Source organism: Protomyctophum parallelum (genome assembly GCF_964188405.1).
Source record: "Protomyctophum parallelum genome assembly, chromosome: 5".
Lineage (NCBI taxonomy): Eukaryota > Metazoa > Chordata > Actinopteri > Myctophiformes > Myctophidae > Protomyctophum > Protomyctophum parallelum.
Genome location: NC_139702.1, coordinates 3,429,555 through 3,448,841, shown reverse-complemented (window position 1 = coordinate 3,448,841; position 19,287 = coordinate 3,429,555). Strand labels below are relative to the sequence as shown.

General features: G+C 43.0%; 1 protein-coding gene across 3 annotated transcripts in view; it reads right to left on the bottom strand.

Annotated features, from left to right (window-relative positions):
- The window catches only part of gne (glucosamine (UDP-N-acetyl)-2-epimerase/N-acetylmannosamine kinase), a 52,025-nt gene that overhangs the window by 28,616 nt on the left and 4,122 nt on the right, over positions 1 to 19,287 (bottom strand). Inside the window, exon 1 of one of the 3 annotated variants that reach the window (XM_083765518.1) lies at positions 11,089 to 11,251. The exons of the other annotated variants lie outside the window; for them this stretch is intronic. Coding sequence (XP_083621644.1) covers positions 11,089 to 11,127 — 39 coding nt within the window. The 5' untranslated portion in view covers positions 11,128 to 11,251. Of the gene's footprint in view, positions 1 to 11,088; positions 11,252 to 19,287 lie in introns of those variants that run through there. 3 annotated transcript variants of the gene reach the window in all.

Below are 19,287 nucleotides of genomic sequence, written 5' to 3'. Positions count from 1 at the left end.
AGTTTTCCAATATAATTTACATGTTCCCAGATCACAATGTGTTCAGTATGTTTGCATTTTTCAGATTTTCAAAAATTAAAAAAAATTCAACATAACTTTTGATAATTGTGGTATTTTATTTTAATGCCCTAGGTATACAGTAGATGGCCATTTATCCTTCTTTAAAAGATAAGATAAGATTCATAAGATACAATAAGATGAGATATAGACCATTATTGATCCCTCCCTGTGGGGAAATTGTATCACCAAAGCAGTACGAGTGAAACAGTGACACGTATAGGTAATAATTTGAGTTTGATAAACTATATATTTAAAGGTATATTCAGTGATTTCACTTAATTCAAATATCACTTATTTTTTTGTTTTGTTGTGATAATCCTCCCTACTATAGAGTGTGCTGGCCATATAAGGAGTTCCTCCCTGTCCCCAGTTAACCCCTGGGGGTCAAAAAACCTTAGGTTTCGTTTTTGACTCTCTATCCTGATTGGACGAAAGGCTGGGTCCCACAGCCAAAAACGAAACCTAAGGTTTTTTGAGTGAAATCACTGAATATACCTTTAATTTAGTCCATTATTACTTTCATGTTATTATTATGGTACGCATGGACTGTAGCATCGAATGAAACAACCGCTATTGTTCAGACTATAATTGGCATGGGGAAGAAGGGGGACCCCTACTGACCCCAACCCTCCCACCAGGCTGGACTGTGGATGAGTCCTGGTATCACACTGACCGAACCACCACACCGCCTTTGTTCCCCGCCATGTTGATCAAGGCCCAGAGTCAATATTGGCCTGCAGTGACCTATAGAGGCCTGTGCACAGATGTGTTGATGCTCCATCCATTCTAGAACACACTGTCCTCATGGCCGGTACAAGCTTTTCACAAACACAATGTTTACCAAGCCAGGAGGACTGCCCCTCCGCCTCCGCCCTGGAATTGTACAAAAAGTCAGAGCCATGAAAGTGTTTTTGCACCAGACAAGAAATAGCAGCCTAAGTTGTTTACTTCAAAATGCAACAATGGCACCACCGCCATTTCTATTGTGACAACACGTTGACTTTTAGCCAGCTGAGCAGAAAAATGACGTGCAACACAAGATACATCTTTGAAAAGGGGACTGTGGAGCTAGCATGCTCTGCATGGCTGCCACTGAAATCTGTGCCATGGTCATACTCTTCTTATCGTCTCTGATGGGTGGTAAACCTCACATGTCCAAATCTGTTCATTTTCAAGATTAAAATTCTAAAGTAGCTTTAAAAAAAAAATGGCGCTTTGCTCCATGTTTCCAGCTTGTGGATCTTTTGTATGACGCTGTAGTATGATAGGGCGTTAATTTACACAAAAACACACAAAATGTAAGAATATAGGAGATAGGAGGTTTCTGCCTGACAGCGATGTTATGTAACGCAGAATTTCTCTGGTGGAGCCAGGTGGCTTTTTCACTACAGGAAACAGCCACTGTATTCTCCTTGTTACTGTGTAACCAGGCTTAACAGTCACACTGAATACATGATCAGGAATGAGGCCTGCCGTAAGGGATTCCGCCGCTCTACAAGTCTCAGTTGGTCAGAAGGGTTTTCCTCTGCCCAGATAGGTTCAACCACAATTGCTAAGTGGAATCTCTCAAACACATCTAAATGACAACTTCTGCATTGGTTTTCAAATAAAGAATCACCACAGCCAAATCTTTATTAACAGGCGTGTCCCATTTGGAGCATTATTATTTATTAACCTTATTAAATGTGGAATGACAGAACACTTAATATGCCATATTGACGTAGAAATATGAAATTTTGTTCCAAATATCCACAGGTTGATAAACTAGATATAGCAAATGTTCTGGGCTTTATTTAATATTGTGAAAACGTCCGGAAATACCCATTGGTTTACGAAACATTCTGATCTGGTTAGCCAGTGATATATTCCCCTCTCTAAAGTTGGCTGTGTGTGACTTTGTAAAACCAGCCAAAAGAGACGTAGTCAGTGACTGCCCAGAGGGCTGGCATAGCTGTCTGGGCACCTAGGCTGCCTGACAGCGTGTCACAGGTTCGAGTCCCGATCCGAATCTTATAAAGTGACATGCTTCTGCATTCTGCAGCACAGTGACATGCTCGGTGCTCCTTTGTCTCACTGTTCTCACAGCCAGCCATGTGCCAAACCATTTACAATTCTACGGGGCGAGCTCGTTCAAATCAAAAAGGCCAGTGGTTCCCAAACCCAAACACTTAAAATGTGTTCCGTGACCCAGTTCAAAGAGGAAAGTTGCCAATAGCCAACACTCACAACGTGATGTGCTGTGAGCTTGTAGATTGTCTGTTTTTGAGTGGTGCAACCACTCCTACAACCAGCTTGCAATGTCCTCGTACCTGTTTGTTTGTTTGTTTGTGTGTGTGTGTGTCTGTGTAAGCACGAGTATGTGACTTAATAATAGCAGTAGGGGGCGCCAGAAACAGTGAGAGGGTTAGTGACTCTAATGAGAGAGAGTGAGAGAGAGAGAGAGAGAGAGAGAGAGAGGAGGGGGGGGGGGGGGGGGGGGGAATTGCACCACTCAGTTCACACGTGTGTGATTTTTTTTTTTTTTAATGTTCACCTACAGTAGAATGACATGCCCAAAGTATAGGTCACCAGGTTGAATCTATAGTGGAATAATTGCTGATATCAATGTTGTCAAAAACATTAAGTACCGGTAATAAATGAACGACATATTGGCCAGACCGATATATTGGTCAGACTCTACCATAAAGTAACTGGATAGATAGTTAACAGAGAAAAACACCACTCTGGAATGCTTGGTTCAATTGTGTGACTTGTTTTCCCAATGGTGTCCGTGAATATTTCCTTAGCCTCATTTCCTAACCTGCTGCCTCCATAAATCTACATTATCTATCGTTAAAGACTGATCTTCACTTGGTCTGATAGTTTGACATGACCCGTGGCAAACAAACAAACAGTCTTGGAACAGCAAAAAAGTTGAAAACATTAAAACTTTTTTGTTTATGTAAGACTGTTTTATTAGGGTTGCATCATCGTCCATCATTCACCGTCTGGTTAAAATGTGAAGGGGACCATGAATTCAGCCGACCTAGGTAATTACACTAGAGGAGACGTCAAGTGACCCAACTTCCAGTTAACCCATTCTGACCTGAGATCAGATTAAAAAAATGTCTATTACATCCAGTGTGTGTCCGGCGGAAACCTCGTATGAATCTGATCTCAGGTCAGAATGGGTTAACCCATTCTGACCTGAGATCAGATTAAAAAAATGTCAGTCGTTCTTCGATTTTTCAAAAATAGCAGACCTACAAGCTCGTAGCGCGCCACTCGGTGGCGCGCTATGAGCTTGTAGGTCTGCTATTTTTCAATAGCTAAAGCATAATATGATGCCGACACCAAAATGGGTGCCCGTTCAGAATGAGTTAAGAGTGTGTGTGCTCCATCACACCGCAGTGTCTCGTGCTGAAAATAGCCGATATACAAGCTCTGATATTCTCAACAGGGTATGAATCAGCATTTTGGTCTCAGGTGGTCAGAGTCAGACCAATCTGAGAATCCCATCGGCAAACAGAGTCAGACAGATCCACCCATCTCATTACGTCAACAGTTCCAGTCCTCATGTCTGGGTTTTACCAGGGAAAACTGAGGTGGAAAAAGTACTCAGTTCAGTTGTTTTACTCAACCCCTTTTGACCAGGGAACGATTCTATAAATGTCTTCTAAATCCTGACAGTTTTCTGAAAAAGCTATGTTTCTATGTCAGTCATTCTTTGATTTTTCAAAAATAGCAGATCTACAAGCTCGTAGCGCGCCACTCGGTGGCGCGCTACGAGCTTGTAGATCTGCTATTTTTCAATAGCTAAAGCATAACATGATGTTAACACCAAACGGGGTTCCCGCCCAAAATGCGTTAAGTAAAAGTATCAACAACACAATGTAGAACTACTCCGTTGCAAGTAACAAGTAAATCCGGAACTCAAAATGTACTTGAGTAAAAGTATGGGCATCAAAATACCAAAAGTAGAAAGAACTCACTATGCAGAATGTCACATTTCACATTTTCAAATGTATACAAATATTTTGAAAATAGCCAAAATGTATAGGGCTGAAGTGGTTAATGTATGTTTTGTAATAATAATCAAAATATACAGAAGTTACTAGTAGTAACTAAAGTTTTCAAACAGTGTAATAAATGTACAATATTTGTCTCAGAGAGTAGAAGTAAAAAGTACTGGAAATTGGAAATACTCAAGTAAAGTACAAATACCTCAAAACTGTACTTGAGTAAATTAGTTACTCTCCATCACTGCGTAAGCCTCTGATTGGCTGGGTAAAAGTCTATTCTCGAAGCTGGGAAGCGTCTCAGGTCCCCAGCTTCTCTCTAAAATGCACTTTGTGCCATTTTAATACAGCAATGTACCGGACCGCCAAGTCATCTTTTCTACTACGGCATTTTTGGGTTTTTACCTGCGCCAATCTGGTTGGATTCATTTTATTTCATGACAAAAATAGTGCATTTTAGAGAGAAGCTGGGGGCCTGAGACGCTTCCCAGTTTGGAGAATAGACTTTTACCTTAAGGTCTAGCAGGCTTTGTTTCGGTGAGTAGTTACGGTGTTTTGTTTATTTGCTGGGAATTGTAAACCCTGGCACGGGAGTGAGAAAGTTGCTAGAGAGCTGTGGAAGGGACTCCCACAGGGCGTCAGTGAGAGACTCGCTGTAAGCACTGGACCAGGGCTATGCTTTGTTCAATTCATAATGTCTGTCGTACTTCCTTTCCTCTCATTACTTGAGCTTGTAGATTTTTGCTATTTCTGTGCAATACTGTTCTCGAAAATAGGGCTTAAGTTAGACTAATGGTATATAGTTGATTATAGGACAAAGAAAGAAATTATCCCCCACCCCCCAAAAAAGAAATAATAATAAAAAAAAACACTTACTCGATTAGGCCTGTCACAATTATTACATAATCGTCTAATCGCAATATTTTTATTTGTCCTATTTAAAAAATAATTGTTTAGGGGTTTTCAAATGCAATTTTTTGTATGGCAAATTCTGGGCCGGTTCTAAGGGGGGGCAAGGGTGGGCATAGCCCACCCAAACGTGCGTACTGCCCATCCAATCGAAGTAATTGTTAATTGTATTAACTGTCCTACGTCAAACTGTGAATATCAGTGCATGGTCAAAGGGTGGCAGTGAAGCAAGACTTTTATTGCAGTGAATGGAATGAAGTTGGCACGGACGATCATCTTTTAGGTAACTGTGTTGCAATACAAAACAATATAAAAGCATAATTATGAAAAGGACAAAGGACACTGTACTTCAATCATCTGCAATAAAAGCCCTTTGACTGCTGATATTCACCGTTTGACGTGGACAGCCAATTAAAATGAACAATTCAACTTTATTAGCAGACTCAGGTCCATAGGGATACATACACATACAAGAGATACAACAGGCAATAAAAATCATAAAAGAATGTAAAACAAATACATAACTTGCAGCTCACTGAGGGGCTTGAAAGCGCTACAATGATACTGTTCGTTGACACATCCAGCCTTTTCATAAACTTAAACATTAGATTTCTTAGAAGTGCTTTAAAAGTCCTCACTCCGGCAGTGACAAACATCTGGCTAGCACTGCCCCCTATGGGTTGTTTAAGGAGTATTCTCATGGCATCATTATATGCAACTTGCAACCTGTGCATGCTAGACTTTTTATGACCACAGGTGTGCAGTAAAAAGCGGTGTGCAATATGCCTTGAATTGAACAAGGACACTTTCACTTTAGTGGAACAATGACAGAACTTTCGGGCAATAGTGTTTGCTTGAGCTTACAACTTCCGACATTGTCTGTATATCATCATCATCATCAGTCATTTGATCCGAACAATTACTTGATTACAGTGTTCCATAATTAATTTGTTTTGGCCTCGCATTAACTTAGTGCATTTCACTGAGGCGCTGGACAGACTCACAATTCAATTCATACACAGTAGGCTATATTCTTTCATTTTTCTTCTTTTTTCTCCATTCATTTATGATTTCTTACTTTTAATCAATGCTAAATATCTCTGTATTTCAATATTCCGGTAATCATTGCCATAGTGTGTTTATTTCAGTAGCAGGGGTACATACATCTAATCATTGCCATAGTGTGTTTATTTCAGTAGCAGGGGTACATACATCTAATGAAGTCTCTGTACTTGATTGTTGTTGTCCCCCTCTATCTCAAAGTCAAAGTCAAAGTCGTACGATTTGTCACACACGTTACCGCAGTGAAATTTGTTCTCCGCATTTGACCCATCTCTTGGAGGCTAGCGGTGAGCCGCAGCCGTGCCGCACTCGGGAATCATTTGATTAGTTGATTTGACCCCCCCCCCCCCCAATCCAACCCTTTGATGCATGCTGAGTGCCAAGCAGGGAGGCATTGGGTCCCATTTTGTCAGTCTTTGGTATGACCGGCCGGGGATCAAACCCCGACCTCCCAGTTTCAGGGCGGACACTCTAACTAAGGCCACTTATATATAACGGAATGACACTAAATCGTCAACTTACATTTTCCTACAGTGACACTAACCCTATTCTCGATTTCTAAAAAGAAACGTAATATTAGGAATGATTATCACTAATAATGGTCGTTAATGGTTGCTTCAGACCAGAGCAGTGTTCTGTGGTTGTGAGGTCACGTCAGCTCTACCCACACTCTGGTTCAACACTCAGTGAACCAGATCACTGCTTCTCAACCTGTGGGTTGGAACCTATTTGTGGGCTAATTCTTTTTATCAATAATCTTTTTTCAGTAATTCCAAGAAGAAATCAAACTACATTTTAAGAAATTCCATGAATTAGAAATCAAATGTTTAAGAAGTAGTGAAACAAGAAGTGAAATACTAGTTAAACTAGAACATTCGCAATTAAAAAAATTTACAGAGTGTGGTTGCTGCAGTGGCTTACATATGCCCCTCCCACTAATATTGCCAGCCAATTACAATTTCAAGTCACACCTTAGATCATGTGTAAGTAATTCGGAGGGGATTTAACCCCCAAAATTCATGTTTTTGCGACAAACGGTTAAATTTCTCGCCCCCTATAGATGAAAATGGAATTGCTTTTAGAACTTGGTTGATTGAACCACCCCGGACATGTGATTCAAATTTGGGATGGATTGGACATTCCGTTCGTGATTTATGGCATTCTTTGTGATATAGGCCCCTCCTACTAACTTCGGACGACGATTACGGCCGAACGATACGCACTATCAAAATTCCGCCGTTCAAAATATGTAGGAGGAAAAGCAAAAAGTGTGTTTTGGACAAAATTCTAAATGGCGGAAAATCTATCATGGCGGAAATGACCCAAGGAATCCAGAGAAAAAATAAATTTGATTTTACGACCTACGGTTCAAGAGTTATAAGCCAAAACGTAAAGTTATAGCGCCACCATGAGGCCGACCGATAAAATTATAAAATTATAGGTTAAATAATTTCAGTGATAAGTATGAATTTATCCTCCAAGTTTTGTAACTATTGTGATTACAGTCTCCGAGGAAAAAATACTTGAATGTGAATTTTTGCATTTTCCCATTCATGTCAATGGGAAATTTTAATTCACTAATAAATTCATATAAATTAAACTATACAACATTTGTCTTAGCAAAACACAAGCACACGATCCGGTCAATTTGACATATGGTCGTACAGTCAAAACTGTGGGACTAGTAGTGCGACAAAGTTTGTCTTACTCCAGTAAAATAATAATACGGAAACGTAAACGCAAAGTGTTACAGTTACTAGAGTCTGGTTGCCCTTTGGGCAACCACACTAATTAGCAGATCTACAAGCTCACAATGAAGTATGAAGTGGTGAGTGTTTTTTGCATTGTGAGAGTTTTTTGGGATCTTGACCTAAACAGTAAACAGTTTGGGAACCACAGAACTAGATGTTGTCCCCCAGGTCTGGACCACCACAACACCAACATGACAGCACACTCTCCTGGGTGAATAATCTGGGAAATGCACTGGACTGTGGACAGAATGTGACACGTACAGTCCTACTGATGAAGCACAACACACATGAAAGTCAGGTTGTGTACTGATTGAAGACACCATATACACTAGCTCTGGTCCATAGCCAATGCTTCTATGATTCTGCCCTGCATTGGCTATGCTACTTTCGCTTTTAACTCTCGCATGGAACTCAGACCAGCCTCTCCTCTTTAGCGTATTTAAAAAGAAGGTTTTTGCTACTCACCAAAACAAAGGCAGGTTGTGTCATTAGAAAGCCTACTTTCCTTAGTGGACTCTGAGCCTAACCTGAGTCTTTCCTTAGTGGACGCACTCTGAGCCTAACCTGAGTCTCTCCCTGGCCTTTTAACACCACATGCCCCTCCCCACTTTTTAATCATGTGTTGCTGTGCTCTCCCATCTCTTGTCTTGTTCTGTACTTCTTTTATTTTACTTGTGAAAAATGTTTTTACTGTATCTTTTTGTGCATTTAGTTTTTTATGCTGTCCAGCACTTTGGTCAACCTTGGTTGTTTTAAATGTGCTCTAGAAATAAAAATGGACTTGACTTGACTTAACCTGACTCCACCAGATGGGGCAGCAGAGAGTACACAGGGGTCCTCCCCCCCCCCCCCCCCTCCCCCTCCTGCTCCCATCTGGGAACTCTCAGGCAGAGTCGATGCACCGGCCACCTAGCCTGAGCTAACGTGTTAGGTTTCTGGTCTAGAGGGGCGGGTCGCGGCTGAGATTTGCGCACGCCCTGATTGGATCTCATCGATCTGTCCGTCACCCCCGGCCCCTCCTCTCCCCCCTAGTGCAGCGCTACGTCACATCATTTGGAGCGACGCCCACCCGGAAGGGTTAACTCCCACTTTTAGACCAGAGCGGCCAATGCGTTCCTCCAGGCTTTACATTTTTGCACCAACAAAAATGAAAGCCTGGTACCGAGGCTACCGGCCACCAAACGGCCTGGCCAATCAACGGCAGCTAGAGGCGGGATCAAGGCAGGACTGTGTATGCCCCCACCACACAGGGGCCAGAAAGGGATTTCTTTTCACCGGAGGAAAAATATTCTCTATGAGGCAGTTCTCTGGGCAATATCGGTAGAGGGCGCATTGGAGTAACTAAAAGTATTTTTTTTCCGGTGGAAACAAAATCCCTTTTTGGCCAAAAAGTACCGTTTATACATGTGGTGGGGGGCTCAGAGTGCGTCCACTAAGGAAAGTAGGCTTTCTAATGACACAACCCGCCTTTGTTTTGGTGAGTAGCAAAAACGTTCTTTTTATTTACGCTAAAGAAGAGAGGCTGGTCTGAGTTCCAAGTGAGAGTTAAAAGCGAAAGTAGCATAGCCAATTCTGCCTTGCATTGGCTATGGACCAGAGCTACATATACACAAACCTTCTATCAACATAATATTTTTAAACTTTTTGTGTGTTGTTTTTTGTAAATTAGAGCCCTACTTGATCCTACTACAGTATCACACAAAAGCATTAAAATATGCGTGCCGTGAAGTGATGCTACTTTTGAATCCTGAAAAGTAAGCATTTTGGACATGTGAGGTTTCAACCTGACAGACGATATGGTATACATACATAATTCGTTTTTTAATAATCTCTCTCTCTATATATATATTTTTTAATAATAGATTGAATTGATTAGTTTGATTCACCATGTTGCACCACACTAACACATACAAACTGTGTGGCCTCTGCACACATGTTGCTGTGTGTAACACGATCAGAACAATGTGTCCCACAAAATTAGACACACACAAAAAAGTGAGATTAGATTTGCCTGTCTGTCTGTGTGGCGCACACACCCACACCCACATGTGTTGTGGGTGGGTGGGTGGGGGTCGCGTCCGAGGTCCCACACACACTCTCAGTGCACATTTTAACCCTTGCTTTACTCAACAAGTTTAGACAGCAGAATAGCTCTTTACAGCGGTGGTCTGGAAGAACAGTGACGGGGGAGGGTGGGTGGGCTTCTATACTGTTAGTACAGTTTGTACTGCCTGGAGGTTCAGCTCCAGTGAAGCAGGCCGGGGGTTTAAATGTGTCTTGCTCAAAGGCAGCTAATGACCGTTTTGAGCATGTCTGTGTAGTAGTGTGTAACATATGCGTTTTACAGAATGACAATTACATTATTAGGACATTCCTCTTTGGTGTGGTGATGATCTGTTCTTTGGTGAACGTGTGTGAGTGAGTGGTTCTATTATGGGTTCTATCCCAGCCGTGACAACTTTGTTTGGGTGCCAGATGGGCCATTGTGACAGGTCCTGCTGCACCACCCTGTTTTGTTGTTGTCTCAGGCCATCTTTGAGAGCCCAAGGCCTCTTTTATGCTTCGTTGTATGGCGAACGTAGAAGATCTACAAGACCACAGCACATCGCAGACGCAACGCGTTGTGGGCTTGTGGATCGGCTATGTTTGGCAAATTATGAACTGACCGTAATACGGGACAACTCCACCCCGCTGAACAAATCTAATTTATAAAAAATATATATCTGTAAACATGTGATGAAGTCCAATGAATGAATAAACACACACACATACAATGAATGAATAAACACACACACACACATACAATGAATGAATAAACACACACACATACAATGAATGAATAAACACACACACATACAATGAATGAATAAACACACACACACATACAAGCACAAAACCTCCAGGCCATGGCATGCAGTCATGCCTTTTTCCTCCCACCACAAAATATTCATAATTCCACAGAGACACTTTATGCTATAAATCCTGTGGTTCTGCCTAAACCTCACTCAGCACGCCCACTAACACACACACACACACACACACACACACACACACACACACACACACACGCGATTTCTAAACAAGCATCACAAGACAGCATCAGCAGCAGCCGGCCAACACTGTGCTTTAGTGTGCTATGCTATGGGGGCAGGGAGGGAAGCATGTGAGATAGATAAGGCAGAATGAAACAGCCTAAAGGTAGGAAGAGAGAGAGACAGGGACACACATACACAGAGAGAGAGAGAGAGAGAGAAACAGACAGACCGACAGAGAGAAGACATGAAAACAGAACAAGGCATCTGACTCACATGAGGGTTTCTGCCCATGGGTCCCAGATGGATATCCATCCCACACCTCTTTGGATTCTATAAGCCAAAACGCTCTCTGCTCTGCTCTCTCCTTTCCTTTCCTTTCCTCTCCTCTCTTCTCCTCTCCTCTCTCTCTCTCTCTCTCTCTCTAGGCATCAACCAGGCCAGCTCGGCTCCGCTGCATTACAGAGGCCTAGCGATACGCCAGCAAGGCAGCAGAGAGGAAAAGGAGAGAATGAAAGGAAGAGACAGAGGGAGGCCGGCGCAGACATAGAACGGGGGGGGAGGGGCTGCGCGGGGGTAGCTCATTTGCATCCGAGCTCCTGATTGGCCGGGAGGGAGAGGGTGAGAGGAAATGTGGGTTCCTTCCTTCCTGTGTGTGTGTGTGTGTGTGTGTGTGTGTGTGTGTGTGTGTGTGTGTGTGTGTGTGTGTGTGTGTGTGTGTGGTGCATGAATTGCAGCATCCTCTTCTCTGACACTAGACGCATGCTAGCTTGGAGTCTCCTAGAGACCAGTGGTTCTCAAACTGGGAGTTGGATCCCCAAATGATTGTCTCCACCAGGCCGAAGGCATGGGGAGAGAGTATGTTTTATTGTCTCCACCAGGCCGAAGGCATGGGGAGAGAGTATGTTTTATTGTCTCCACCAGGCCGAAGGCATGGGGAGAGAGTATGTTTTATTGTCTCCACCAGGCCGAAGGCATGGGGAGAGAGTATGTTTGTCTCCACCAGGCCGAAGGCATGGGGAGAGAGTATGTTTTATTGTCTCCACCAGGCCGAAGGCATGGGGAGAGAGTATGTTTGTCTCCACCAGGCCGAAGGCATGGGGAGAGTATGTTTAGTTGTCTCCACCAGGCCGAAGGCATGGGGAGAGAGTATGTTTTATTGTCTCCACCAGGCCAAAGGCATGGGGAGAGAGTATGTTTTATTGTCTCCACCAGGCCGAAGGCATGGGGAGAGAGTATGTTTGTCTCCACCAGGCCGAAGGCATGGGGAGAGAGTATGTTTTATTGTCTCCACCAGGCCGAAGGCACGGGGAGAGAGTATGTTTTATTGTCTCCACCAGGCCGAAGGCATGGGGAGAGAGTATGTTTTGCACTCTGTCCGTGTGTCCGTCCGTCTGTTACCAGAGCATCTTCGGCACCGTTAATCCAGTTGATGCCAAACTGTGCACACACACTCCCTAGATGCCAACGATGAACCTCTGCCCCAAATTTTCCAAAACGTTATAGCGCCAACAGGAGGCCGACTTTTGTAAAACACATTCTTTGCTATTACTCCTCCATATTTTGTCCAACAATTCCCGCAAATCGTTACACACTATCTCTATAATCATGTGCTCAAGGCGGATCTGTCCGATATATCATATTCCATCCTGATTGGCTAACATTGGCTTTCAAAGTTTGCAGGATTGGCCCGTTTTAAACAAAAAGCCTCAAGTCATGAACGCAGCGTGCAATTTACGTGAAATCTACTACTACTAACTAGGCTGAGGAATATATCCCACCCTTTTTACATTGGCCTGTTATAGCGGCACCAACAGGTGGATTTTTGCAAAACACATTTTTGGAACAAAATGCCTCAAATCATCCAATTGCCATCCAAGAAAAACCCTTTTCACATTGGCCTATTATAGCGCCACCAGGAGGCCACAACCTGACCTGCCCTGGTGGAGACCTGTGCCCCGAGGGGCACTTTTTCTAGTTTTTTTTGTTTTGGGGGGGTCCAGTCCCCAGATTATTTTCTTAATGTGCAATATTGAAACTCACTCAGTAAATGAACAATTTAAGGACTTTTTTTTTTTTTTTAAGATATTTTTTTTGCGGCTTACGCCTTTATTGATTTTTTAAGGGATAGAAAGTAGGCTGACAAGAAACGGGAGAGAGATGGGGGGATGACATGCGGTAAAGGCCGTGTCGGGTCCGGGAGTCGAACCCGCGGCACACCGCGACTGGATCACCAGTCCGGTGCCCAGACCGTTACGCTACGGCCTGGGCAATTTAAGGACTTTTAAGAATAAAAAAATACTGCATCAAAAGTAAACTATTCTATATGAACAATAAGCAATTTACAGTATATTGTAAATTGTCAAACATTCATGGTCAATTACTTAAATACGCATAAGAAATAGGCTATGTGAAAATAGCAGATCTACACGAGTCACGGCGTGAATGTAGATCTGTGGAACCGAGTCAAACAAAATGCAATGCCTCAACAGTCCAGTTGATAAGTCATAAAGCAGTGATCGAGTACTTTACAAGCTGCATTGCGATAATGTGTAGCCTACAGTATAAACACTTTTCGTCTATTCGCATTGTGAGCTTGTTAAGATTGACTATTTAAAAAGAAAAGAAAAAAAAACACTTGACAAAAGATGACAAAACTTCTTAGTATGAAAATGTTTGAGAAACAAGAACACGAGACAGTTCCAACTGAGACATCAACCGAGCCTGGGATAACACAACAACCTTTTATATTCATAAAGCAGAGATCGAGTACTTTACAAGCTGCATTGTGATAATGTGTATTGTGTTTTATGGTGTTCCTCATGCCACTGTAAATATGAGACAGAGAAAATACAGTAGAGACACAGGAAGCGAACAATTGTTGTCAGGAGAGACAACATAAAACATAGCAGCAAAGTAGGTTAATCCTCAGACAGAACAATGAATAATGACCACAAGCTCAGCTATAACACCGGATGTCTGATCCTCCCTTTTCCTGGGACACTATGGCCAACAGCCCCTACAGGCTCCCCAGGCGTGACTTTCATTTTTGAGTGGTGCAACCACTCCTATAGACAGCTATGTGTGTGGATGTGTCTGTCCCTGTGTCCGAGCACGGAAATAGCGTTATGGCGTTACCACCACCAAGACCAAGTGTCACTGTTGCACAGCCTGACACACAGACACAGACACACACAGGCCAGGGAGGAGGGCTTGTACAGTACAGTACAGTACAGTACAGTACAGTACAGTACAGTACAGTACAGTACAGTACAGTACAGTACAGTACAGTACAGTACAGTACAGTACAGTACAGTCTGATTTGTATCTTTTATTTTATAAAGCCTTTATTTAACCAGACAGGCAAGATTAACCCATTATATTTCAAAACTTTCACATTTTTCAAAAATGATGAAAAAGTACAAAACCTGAAAAGAATGATTGATCTTAGGGCGAGGTCGCTTCTCTCCCTGGTGCTATATATAGCTACATTTTAAAATGCTTTCCCGGTTTTGATAAGTTCAAAAGATCATGTGGTTTCACAAAACGTTCCCCACAATATCAGGGAGAACTCACCCGTGGCTCTGACATACGTGGCCAGTTAAGACACACCTGTGGCTTCCGCATGTGTTTAGGATTAGGCTATTGTTTGGGGTAGGGTGTTGGACTATTGCGTGTTGGACTGTTGGGACGTTGGACCAAAACTATGCGCCCCTTCTTACAAAAGCGATTGTGAAACATTGAGCAAGCAAATAAGTTTAAGGTGTGGAACAGGACAGTAATTCCAACATAATAGCTGTTCTGCTATTTCCGTAGTTTAAGAGGAAGTGTTTCTATATATAACCTGTCAATGGTAAGGACAGGCTCTTGGCGTGCTATAAGCGGAAAATCCTGAACAACCAATGCGGTTGATTTTATGTCTTTTTTTAGGTGTAGTCTAGTCCAGGGGTTCCCAAACTCAGCTGGAGTGGATAGGATACCCACAAAAGGTTCTCAACCTTTTCAGGCCGCAGATCAAATTTGAACTGGGGACCCCCACCCTGACTTGTGACCCTTAATTGTAGGAGTTGTTACAGATAAATTACTGATTTTCTTTATTTTCTAATATTTGACAATTTGGCCAATTTTTATAGTATAGTTTGTTCGTTACTTTTGAAGCAGTAGTGAATGGTCAAAAAAGATACCCTGTATAGTATATACTGGTTTGTTTACTGTTGAGTGATAAAACAACACAAAACCATTTGGGTCCCCCAGGGGGTCCCGGCCAACAGTTTGAGAACCGCTGCTCTAGACCACACATGTGGGCCAGAGTCGCAGACCCGGCACCTGGACCATCTCAAACCGGCCAACTAGTTTTAATTAACAGGCCAACTAGTTTTAATTGCGACCGCAGGTGGCATTTACTATGAAAACGTGCATTTCCCGTTAGTCAGTCCGTCCGTCCGTCACCCACCCCACACCTCCATATATGGTCATGCCTTGTGACATCACGTGACATCATCAGGGATGGAGATCCCTGATGTCGTCAATATTAAGCCCATATATGAGAATGCTCATATATGGAGATCCCCTGATGTCATCAATATTGGCCAGCAACTCTACATCTGACCTCAAACCCTTAGATCTCCATATATGGAGCTGACCTGTTCTGACATTCCTGATTGATCCTTCCCCATACATCCTTCGTCTCCCTTTTGACTGACATTCAAACTCTAGAAAGTTAGTAGTGTAGCCGGTGAAAACTAGAGTTAACAGGCCCGACCCTGTCTGGGCCCTCATCAAACCCTGTACACTCAAGACACTGCCCCCGCTGCCACCCTTAGATCTCCATATATGGAGCTGACCTGTTCTGACATTCCATATGTTGATCTGACCTCATTAAACCCTGTACACTCAAGACACGCTCCATATATGGCCAGTACAGAATTCATTACATATGTTGATCTGACCCCCCCCATGCCAAAGCACCAGCGCTCGCCCAGCAGTCTGCCGTCAGTCACCCAGGCGGTTGCGTGCACGCGACCTCGCCCGTCGCTTCTCTCCCTCAGGGCGTCTTACTGGTATAATTCAGTCTTCTGTTTTACGTTTCGGCCCTTCACTCGCTTTACTAAGTCAGTACCTATGGCCTTCTGGGGGGGGAATGCTGTCCACCCATGGTCTACATTTACAACAATGGCCAGTAATCTGTCCACCCATGGTCTACATTTACAACAATGCCCTGTAATCTTCAGCACTGAGTCATTGTTGGGTTAAGGGAGTTGGGGAGCTAAGGAGACAACAAAAACAGGAGATTGAACATTAAGTTTGATGTCACCATCACACCAGCTAGTTATTCATGTCTGAACACAATCCATATTACTTCAATCACTTAAAATGTTTATACTTTGGGGTACACTGGCGTTGCGAGGCGAAAATAGCCTATCTACAAGCTTGTAGATTGGCTATTTTGTTAGCGAAAGGGACACCAGGTTGAAGGTGGTTAAACCCGACATGCTTCTTAGCCATGGGGAGAACAAAAGTAATACCACTTGAACTTCTAACTTTTACACAAAACTAAAGTCTAGGGTTTTCAAATCACTAGTCGAAGAGGCTTATGGAAGAGAGAAATGTATACCCCAGACAAAATATAGCCTAATGGCATCTGCCAGCTTGCTGGTGGTGATTTCCCACCTTACTTCTCTCTTATTTTAACCACTGGGGCTCACTTCTGCATCTGTGTCAACTAGAGGAAATGGAGGTGGGTACATGCAGTCTTTCAGTTGTAGCAGTTCATGTAGAAAAATAATGTGACGTCATACCATTGAAAGTAATGAGATGGTATGACAACACTGAATCCTGGCTAAAAGAGGAAATAAGAGAAGTTAAAGAATTAGGACAAATAGGAGAAATAGATAGCAAACTATGGATAAAGCAAAGAATAGTAATAAAGCACAAAGTAATAAAACAAGAACAAGAAATGGGTCCCCGGGGGGGGGGGGGGGGGAACGCACCCAGGGTGCCGCCCCGCATCCGAAACGGTTGAGAAATGACAGAGTTACTGTGTGGGGGCCCCTCTACTGTACCCTCTACTGTACTGTACTGGCACACCTGAAATCACCATATATACAGTTAATATGTGCGTGTGTGTTTGTGTGTGTGTTAGGTTGCGCACAGGTGGTGTTAAAACAACCATGCTGTTTTCGTGCTCATACCTACCTACCCAGCCAGCCAGGCAGGCAGGCACCCACACACATACTCACTTCTGTTTTCGCTCTATACTAAACATTTCACTGAAAATAGCAGATCTACAAGCACACAACGATCTGTGTGCTTGCCTTTTTGCAACAATATGGACATATAAAGGTGGTTAAAAGATGCTACTAGAGTTGTCTAATCTAACAGGAGAAGGCGACCAATATAAAATTCTAAAAACAAGCTCTCAAGGTCGATATGGAATAAGCAGGATTTTACTTTTCCTTAGCTGGAGGAGGCAAGATTCAATATCCAAGGTTCAGTCTAAATACTCCCACAATCAGGGCAGCATAACAACAAGAACACAAGCTACCAGGATTGCCCTGAATAATGCAGATTAACTCAAAGGCAGCGGGGACAAATATTAAAATAACTTTTCTTTTTCAGCTGGAGGAAATTCTTATACACAAGTCACAATGTGTTGTTTGCATCCCTGGGTGTTAGGGGGATGTAAATATGTGTCATAACACTGAATGTTATGTTATGTTATGTTAAATATGCGTAAAAAACAACAATAATCGGTATTACTGCCTGGTATATGATCTGGATATAAATGATATCAAACCGGCTTTAAAATGTCTACACAGACCCAGACCTACCAGCAACGTGCACTGCTGAAGCTGATTGGGCACAGCTGAGGTCAGAGGTGAATTGTAACGAGAGATGTAAAAGTGTAACTGCGTTCACAACTTCCCCGTTCCAATTCCATACAGGAAGGCACTGGCCAAAACACATGATCACTTTAACTGGATCAAACAGTTGATTTGGACTAAAATAAAATAAATAATTCCACATAGACATTGTCTATAATCATTTCACTTTTTCTTAACAATTATAGCCGGAATTGCAGATCTACAAGCACCCCTGCTCACAATGCATCGCAATGCGACACGTTGTTACTACTTTCGAATAGCCAAGATATATAATAGGGCTTAAACGTGTTTAAAATGTTCCTAATTTTGCGGGGAACCCCCTGCCCTGACACCCCGTCAAGGACCCCCAGGGTTCCCTGGACCCCAGGTTGAGAACCACTGAGCTAAAAGATATGGCCAATTTGGACACATTCTGCATCTTTATTCCTAGCCTGGGGGTCATGAATGGAGCGTCCACGTCGCGGCCCTGCGAGTATTGACGAGATCGACGAGATCGGCGAGATCGACAAGATCAACAAGATCGACTAGATCGACAAGATACTGCTAATCCTTTCACCAAATCACCACTACAAGCAACAGTTACAAGCCACAACAGCCACAAGCTACGCCAAGTGTTGTAACTGACTGTCTTGTGGACACGATAAGAAGATTCCTAGCCTAAAGGCCAAATCCTCCCACTGAAAGAGTCCTTTAATAACTAAACAAAGGAATGCTAAAGGTTTTTGCCTTCGGGCTAGTATTTCTGATTGAAGTAGGAATCCGGTTGCCTCAACTTGTCTTACTATTTTTGAGTGGTGCAAGTCCACTCCAAAGAACAGCAATGTCTGTGTTCACCTATGTGTTCACCTATGTGACGTTGGTTAATGAGCCAATGACTATGAGTACCAGTAGGGGCGCTGTTGTGCCAGAAACAGAGAGAGAGAGATAGTATTAGTGCTGCACTGTTGCCTGCTAATGAGAGAGAGAGAGAGAGAGAGAGAGAGAGAGGAGAGGAGGGGGGGGGGGGGGGGGGAGGGAGAGGAGGGGGGGGGGAGTTGCACCACTCAGTTCACACGGGCGTGATTTTACTATGCTTTTAAATGTTAGAAAAGTTTAGAAAACGTTCACCTGGCTCCTGTATCGCCAAAACATTGTTAGCTAAACAACAATGTTTGATATGTGCAGCATGGTAGAGCCTAACCAGGCTCTGTTTCACAGCACTGTCATGTTGTGGTTCTCAGAGTGGGGTCCAGGGACCCCCAGGGGTCCATGGTTCCAGAGGGTCAACAGCAAATTTAGCAATAACCACTTGATGCATATAAGTTGGCTATTCAAAACTAGCAGATGTACAAGCTGTGAGCTTGTGAACGTTTCAAAAATAGTGAAAATAGCCAAGCTCAGAACATTGTGAAGCTCTTGTAAACTGAAGTGTTTTGTTTTCCAAAATAGTAAAAAAAAGAAATGCAAAAATGTTTAGGGATAAGGGGTAAGGCCCGAAATGTGTTTTGGTGCATACAAGGTATTAGTGCACACTAACTACACTACTATGTGGCCTTTGTAATGCGGTGAGAAATTGAACCCAGATTACAGTATGTGGCAAGCCAAGCCGGAG